The sequence below is a fragment of the Brassica oleracea genome, chromosome C9, assembly GCF_000695525.1.
Source record: "Brassica oleracea var. oleracea cultivar TO1000 chromosome C9, BOL, whole genome shotgun sequence".
NCBI classification, from domain to species: Eukaryota; Viridiplantae; Streptophyta; class Magnoliopsida; order Brassicales; family Brassicaceae; genus Brassica; species Brassica oleracea.
Window position 1 is genome coordinate 24,628,248 of NC_027756.1, and position 8,395 is coordinate 24,636,642.

General features: G+C 46.4%; 1 protein-coding gene across 1 annotated transcript; it reads left to right on the forward strand.

The window, feature by feature from the left end:
* The first annotated feature begins 1,346 nt into the window (after positions 1-1,346).
* On the forward strand, positions 1,347-1,832 carry LOC106314628. Its single transcript, XM_013752471.1, has one exon. The coding sequence runs from the start codon at positions 1,347-1,349 to the stop codon at positions 1,830-1,832; it is 486 nt and encodes a 161-aa protein (XP_013607925.1).
* Positions 1,833-8,395: the final 6,563 nt, after the last annotated feature.

Below are 8,395 nucleotides of genomic sequence, written 5' to 3' on the forward strand. Positions count from 1 at the left end.
GCGGAACCCCTGCAAGGCTACTTAGCCCGCTTCAATCAAGAGAAGGTGGCTATTTTCGAGTGCAGCATCCCCACTGCTATCTCTGCCTTCAAAAGAGGCCTACTCCCCGATGGGGATCTCTATAAGGAGTTAACCAAATACCAGTGCAAAACCATGGAAGACGTCCTATCTCAAGCCTGGGCGCAGGTCAATTGGGAAGAAGATGTCGCCAGCCGCGCTAAGGCGCAACAAAAGCAGGATACCAAGACGATCAGATCAGACCAAACCGACTGAGACGAGAAACCCTCTCAAAGACCAGCCAGGGACTCCAGAAATCGAAACCGGAGCAGATACAAGAATCGGCATATCGAGAAGGTAGTGTCCACGTGGCCAGACATCTCTCACCTCTCCGTCTCAAGTCCGGAGCTGATCAATGTTCTGAGGCAGATGGGCCAACAGGTCAAGTGGCCTCAGAAGAGGAAAGCACCTGACTCTTTCCCGAACCCTGGTTTCCGGTGCGACTTCCACTAAGACCACGGTCGCAAAAGGGAGGACTGCCTCACACTAAAGATCAAGGTCAACGAGCTACTTAAGAAATTACACCTCAGGGAGTTCCTTTCCGTGAAGGCCAGGAGCCACCTAAGCAAAGAGACAACGGGAAAGCCCACTGAAGCTGCTCCCGTCTCGTCACCTCGACAAGACCGAGTGATTCATGTCATATCGGGCAGTTCGGAGATCAATGGCATAAGCCATGCAGCCGCGAAGAAAAGCACCTGGTCATAACGCCCACTGTAGACAAGCCAAAACGCCTACTCCTAGGTACGGACGCCATAAATTTCACAGCCAAGGAGAAGGAGAAAGTTCTCACCCCGCATCATGACGCCCTGGTCATATCGCTCACTGTAGCGAATTGCCTGGTGAAAAGGATACTGGTAGATAATGGAAGCTCCGGCAACATCATCTTCCACGCCGCATACAAGGATCCAGGCATGGAGGAAAGCGCTCTAACTCGGAGGATAACCCCGCTTATAGGGTTCAACGGAGAAGTCAAACAAACCGTCAGAGAGGTGACCCTCCCCGTATACGCTGAAGGGATCAACATGTCAACCAAGTTCCTCGTTGTTGACTGCGACTCGTCCTACAATATGATCCTAGGACGTTCCTAGATTCACGGCATGGGAGCCGTCCCTTCAACTCTTCACCAGATGGTGAAATTCCCTACACCCTGGGGCATAAAGACGATCAGAGGAGATCAAGAGTATTCCCGCTCCTACTACAAGACTACTCTGAAGGGAAAGACCAAGGTCTTATAGCAATTACATAGTAAGCCTCCGGCTAATCACACCGAGCTACCAGAGGTAGAGGAAATGGATGATGTACCATTAATCAAAGGAGATCAGACCCGACATCTCAAGATCGGCTCCAAGCTGACCGAAGGATTGAGGAGGGGATTAATAGACTTCCTCAGGTCCAACTCCGACTGCTTTGCTTGGTCCCACGCAGATATGCCTGGGATCGACCCGGAGATCATCATGCATAAGCTGCAGGTGGATCCCTTACGTCAACCCGTCAGACAAAAGAGAAGGAAGTTTGCTCCCGAAAGGGACGCAATCATCAACGATGAAGTCAAAAAGAACGGGAAGCGGAGAGTCTGCATAGACTTCACAGACCTCAACAAGTCTTGTCCAAAGGACCTCTTCCCGCTACCTCATATCGACAAATTGGTGGATTCCACCGCGGGGCATCAGCTGATGAGCTTCATGGACGCGTTCTCCGGCTATAATCAAATACTTATGCATCCGAAAGACCAGGAAAGAACGTCCTCCATGACGTCCAGAGGGATCTACTGCTAAAAGGTCATGCCCTTCGGCCTAAAGAACGCAGGATCAACCTACCAACGACTGGTGAACATTATGTTCGCGGAACAGATTGGGCGAACCATGGAGGTCTACATCGACGACATGCTGGTCAAGTCCCTGGAAGCTGAGGACCACATATCTCATCTGCAGCAAGCCTTCTCGACCCTCCGGAAGAATAACATGAAGCTCAACCCAGCTAAATGCTCATTCGGGGTCAGTTCTGGCAAGTTCCTTGGGTACATTGTAACCCACCGGGGCATCGAGGCTAACCTCGAGAAAATCAGGGCCATTCATTCAATCCCTTCCTCGAAGAACGTCAAGGAGGTCTAAAAGCGAACAGGAAGAATGGCGGCCCTGAGTAGGTTCATCTCCAGACTCTCCCACAAATCTCATGCCTTCTTCGGAACCCTAAAAAATCCAAAGGACTTCCACTGGACGGAAGAATGTGAATCCGTTCTCCATGAGCTAAAGGCGTATCTCACCACTCCTCCTCTCCTATCCAAGCCACTACTCGGTGAGGTCCTACTGCTATATATAGCAGTCTCCGAACACGCCGTGAGCGTCCTAGTCCACGAGGAGGGAAGCAAGTAGCTACCAAACTATTACGTAAGTAAGGCTCTCCTGGACGCGGAAACTCGCTATAGCCATCAAGAAAATTTGGCCTTTGCCCTGATAGTTGCCGCTCGCAAGCTCCGACCCTACTTCCAAGCTCATCCAATCGTGGTTGTCACCTCCTTCCCTGTAAAGTTGGTCCTCCACAAACCCAAAGTCTCCGGATGCCTAGCCAAATGGGCTGTGGAACTAGGGGAGTACGACGTAATCTTTCGACCTGCCACAGCTATAAAGTCACAGGTCTTAGCGGACTTCATGGCCGAATTCTCCCCTGCCTTACTTCCAGCTTTGGAGCAAGAAGTACACCTCCGAGGTGAATCCAAGGAAGAAGGAGAATGGATCGTGCACGTTGATGGATCCAGCAACGTCAGAGGAGCTGGAGTGGGAATAGTGCTTACCTCCCCGACAGGGAATACAGCCTCAAGCGCCGTGAGATGCAACTTAAAAGCGACCAACAACAAAAACGAGTACGGGGCTCTAATCGCTGGACTAACTCTCGCCCACCAAATTGGGGCAGAAAACTTCCAGGTCTTCGGCGACTCCCAGCTGATAATCAACCAAGTACATGGAGTGTACCAAACAAAAGACGACAGCATGATCCAGTATCTGGCGGTCGCCCAGTGGCTGATCAAGAAGTTCAAGAGTTGCAAGCTCACTCAAATCCCCCGGGAACAAAACTTGCAGGCCGATGCCCTGGCTAATCTGGGGTCCGCCCTCAAAACAAACAGCCAGATGAGCATACCCTTGCTTGTGCTCAATGGCCGGCCACCCTGGAGGAACTCCCATCAGAGGAGGTCTCTGCTGTCGAAGAAGGCGAAACCTGGATGACCCCCCTAATCCGGTATCTAGAGAACGAAATTCTCCCGGAAGATCGTAACGAGGGCAGGGAAATTAAGAAGCAAGCCGCAAGATACTGTATCTCCCAGGAGAAGCTGTACCAGAGATCCTTCTCTGGCCCTTACCTAAGGTGCGTCACACCTCGAGAAGCCCTATAATCCTTGTAGAACTACAAGAAGGAGATTGTGGATCCCACTCTAGCGGTAGAAGCCTGGTGCTCAGAGCCAGAAGGGCAGGTTACTACTGGACCATGATGGCCGCCGACGCCGATAAACAAGCCAAGCACTGCGACCAGTGTCAGAGGAACGCTCCAGTTTCCAAGCTTCCCCCGGAGAACCTCAAGTCCATAAGCTTACTGTGGCCCTTCAGAAAGTGGCAATGGACATAGTAGGGAAATTCCCTACGGCGCTGGGGCAGAAGGTCTTCCTTCTGATATTCACTGACTACTTCTCCAAATGGGTCGAAGCAGAAGCACTCAGCCGAATAACAGACCTCCAGATTCGCAAATTCTTGTGGACCTACGTAATCACTCGCTTCGGGGTCCCCCACGAGATCATCCCCAAGAATGGACCCCAGTTCACGAGCCACAAATTCAAGGAGTACTGCAAGGACTGGGGCATAGAGCTCACTTTCGCCACACCCCGACACCCCAAGTCTAACGGACAAGCCGAGTCCACAAACAAAACCGTGGTCAACATGCTTAAAAAGCGACTTGAGCGCTCTCACGGGAAGTGGGCGGAAGAGCTACACAGAGTTCTCTGGGCCTACCAGACCACTCCCAAAACAGCAACAGGGGGAACTCCCTACTCGCTGGTCTATGGCTCGGAGGCCATTATACCCACGGAGATGCACATGAGAACAACGGCCTCATGATCTACCTCTCAGGAGGAGAACAACGAGCTGATGGCTGATACCACACAAATTACCCTAAGGAGTGATTTATACTCTCTCAAATAAGAGGTCGAGTTGTAGTACTTAGGGATCAAATTCACAGGGAGCTAGGGAACCTAAGAAATCTAATATGATTTGTTAAGCAAGATGGTTTTAGAGATTTCAGCAATCTATAGTTGGGGCTAATCCCTTCTAACCTATTTAAACATTAAAATCTAACAATAGAACTACTCCGACATGGCTAAGCAATTCATAACAGCAATTAAGTTTAAAAACTTCATTAGAATAGTAAATAGATATTAATGGAGTTCCAATCACAAATTATAACTTTGGATCTTCTCTCCAATATATCAAAATCCTAAAAACCTTTGCTGTGAAAATAATAAAACAAGAAAAGCATTCTCTGCCTCGGCAAAGCTTATATAATTAGGGTAAAACTCGTCAGGGGCAATCTTGTAAAATGGTGAAGACTTGGGCTTCAAGTTGGCTGTGACCAAACGGGCTTTCTACGCACTTCGCTGTCGATCGATACACAGATGTGAGTATCGATCGATTATTCATCTCCAATATCAACCGATGGTCGATCTCGATGGTCATCTCGGGTGCTTGCTCCAAATATCTCCAAAACGCTCCAAAATCATCACTTGTCTCCAAAACACTCCTGATCTTATAAATATAATAAATATACTCTATAATATAATAGTTATTAGTAAAAACATCTATAAACTGTGGATGAAAATGGGCCAGAATCTGTGGGTATAATAAGTATCTTCGAATAGCTTATCTATAGGAATCCTGAAGACTCTCTTCAGGAAACTTTCCTAAACTTAGAATCATCACCTCTACAATATTGCAATCCATATCTAAGAAGTCCTAATCACGAAAGCACATTATACCATATCCTAGCGTAGCAACCAAATTCATTTAGCCAACAATTTAGCTTATCTTTTCTGTCATTCCCCTCTACCAAACTCATTTCTTAGCATAAATAAAAGTGCATGCTTTACCTTGGGAGTATCGATCACATGATACAAGGATTTTCAAATAAGTATCTGGACCTGCAGGTAAACATTAGTTCATATCCTCTCTCTCTACTAATTTTCTCTCTTGGTCAAAGTCTGCTTATATGCAAGATCATTAACCAAGATTGGACAGGCTTCCATGAGTCAAGCCTTAATGGTGGTTGCCACCAAGTCCTGTTCACTTCTTTTTGACCTATATCCTAGGATTATTTGTGAAGCAAGCCTTAATGGTTGGAGCCACCAAGTCCTGTTCTAATCCTTTACCTATGAAATTCTTATGAAGCAAGCCTTAATGGTTGTAGTCACCAAGTCCTGTTCGAATTGCTTCCTAATAAATCTCTATATATATATATTATTATAAATATTTTTTTTTTATAATTCGAAATAGAGAAAGAAAGGGTGATAAATCTATATACACAAGGCTTTACCTTCCAGACTTGGTTGAATAAATAAATATCAGTAAACCTCCCCCCAGACTTAAACTACACTGTCCCCAGTGTAAACTCAGTCGGAGTTATGGTGAGAAATAAATCATAAGGACTCAATGTAACAAGTAATAACGATATACCAGACCGAATGAATGTCGACTGATGTAATGATGTTGTTATCGGTCGACGCAGGTAAGGCCATGTCGATTGATGTCTATAGTTTCGCGTCGGTCGATACTGATGGCAATCGTCTACTCGGTTCTTTTTTTTTAATGACCTGCAATAATTAAAAACCAACATAAATAGCATGTTAATAAAAACTTAATGAATATTACCTAATAGTGGGTTGCCTCCCACTCAGCGCTTTGTTATAGTCATTTAGCTTGACTTTGGAGGTGATTTGGCTAGTAATGTTGAGAACTGGGACTTGTTGGAAAACAAGCATCCATCTCTTCTTTGCGCTTGTTGAACCATGTGCCAGTGAAGTCTCTCATAGCTTCATCCCCTCTACGCCATTTTTCTTTCATTGTTGCAGTTGTGTTTTCCATCCTCTGTAATCTTTCTTCAGGACACTCCAGGTTGAACTGATGTCTCCTAAGTGTGGCGTAAGTCTCAGCTGAGATCTCCTCTCCGTGGTAATGTGTGTCGGACATGTGTGATGACATCTTTGGCACTAGCCGGCCTCGGTTTGTAGCGTCGTTGACCGATGTTCGATGGTGAATGTCGGTCGATATTTTGTTGCTTCTGTCGATCGATAACGATGCTTCTGGTCGACGGGCAATATAACTCTGAATCTCCACCAATTACCCTTTTATAGCTTCAATCTTGGAAGTCAAAGCACTAATGCTAAGATCCATTGGGAAATAGATGTCATCACATCACCCATCGAGCCTCTCTTATTTAGTTTCCAAAGCTCTATAGATCATTTCTACCAACTGATCTATCTCTTCCCTGGTGTGAAAATCTTTATAAGACTTCTTCGTATTTGGGCGTGGTGGACTGTCGTCGATTGATGCTGGCTTGTTGTTGTCGATCGATGTGCGATGATGCCTGTCGATCGATGGAGGTCGAGCAACGTCGGTCGCGTGCTGAATTCTGGCAATGTCTTGCTTTATCTCCTCCATGCAAGTAGTTAGCCAACTGATACTATTATTCAATGGATAATAGACACCATCAAGCTTCATCTGGAAAGCTTCTTTGTTCTTCTCGTGTTCTCCACAGAATCCATAGAACATCTCATTGATCTCGTCCTTAGTGTAGATCTCTGATACCAACTTTGTCTGTGTGAATGAGCTAGCATGTTCAGGAAGACATATGTAGGTTGGCTATCTCTCGAAGCTCTTTCCATAACTCTTCTAATATCTGTGTTGTGAAGACGAATGGTGTTTCCTTCTAGATCTCTGGCGTATCCCTGGTCATCTCTGTAGACGCCATACTGATCCTTTTCTTCCCAGTAGAATCTCCTGGTACCGTGGGAATCAAAAGCTCTTCTGCAGAATTCTGGCTGTCTGTCGACCGATGTTGGGACGACAACATCGATCGATGTTTAAGATGGATGGCGAGATCTTTGTATGAAGCTATTTTCTATGCCACCAGCTGTGTCATAGAACTCCTTTGTAGTCTTCTGTTCTGGATTGCTGCGTTGATGCATGAACAGATTGTCTGCTCCATTGGCTGTCTGAAGGATATATGCGATATCTTCTCGAGATACGTGTAGCGTAGCTATCAGGATCCCTGAAAATACCAAATTCGTCTGGAGTTAGAGACTTGTTATCGAATTTATCTTTTTCGCTTACAGTGGTGTTTGGTATTGGATGGTTGTCGATCGATGTTGCAGGGTTGTTGTCGATCGATTATTGGTGATGAGTGTCGATCGATGGGTGGATTGCCCTGTCGATCAGATGGTTGAAACGAGTTCTTTCCCATGTAGCTTCTGCTCGAATCTGATCTGTTCCATCGTGTCTTTGCATGTTGAGCAGCTCCTCGTCTGTGAAACTGTCTTGTAGTTTATCTGCTCCTGGTGCGTAGGTTTCTGTTTCTAGTGCAATGCTTTCATGGTGGTGTTCGTCTGCCCAACTGCCAATCGAGTAGTCTCCTTCTTGTGCACGGTTGACTTCAGTGTTGATCGATTTGTAGTAGGCAGTGTCGGTCGATGCTCGTTTTCGGTATCGTTGATGAGGTTGAGTGTCGATCGATGGCCAGCTTGTCATGTCGATCGATGGTGCATTCCTTTTCCAGGAGGAATGATGTTAGAGTTTATCTTCCTCATCAAGGATGGCTCTGTACTCAGTAGCTCGTTCCTCGTCATAGTCTTCATCATACTCTTCTGTATACATGTGTTGTCTGGTGTATGCTGCAATAGCGGGATTGTAGTAGTCGTTCTCCCAATCATCTGGACGACTATTGACTGATTCGTCATGTGGTATGTCGGTCGATTTCGGATGGCCACTGTCGATCGATGTTTCAGTGTTAGTCTCGATCGACGCTGAGTATACCGTTTCGTACTCGGCTCGACAGTGGCAAGCTGCAATGATTCCTGGATCAATGATTCTTCTGAAGATCGTCTGTGGCGTCTTGACTGGGATAGGGTCGTAGTGGGCATTAGGATCAAGGAGGGTTAGACACAACTGGTTGATTTGCATGTTGCACACTGCTCCCACTGTTGACAAGAAAGCTCTCCCATGTAGTAGAGAAGAGTTCCAGTTTAACTTGATGTCCAAGACATGGAAATCAACTGGAACTAGGGCATTACCAATCTGCACCTCTG

What these genes read in the sequence shown, in the direction of transcription:
- LOC106314628 (XM_013752471.1), top strand. Translation starts at nt 1,347, where the DNA reads ATGGATGATGTACCATTAATCAAAGGAGATCAGACCCGACATCTCAAG.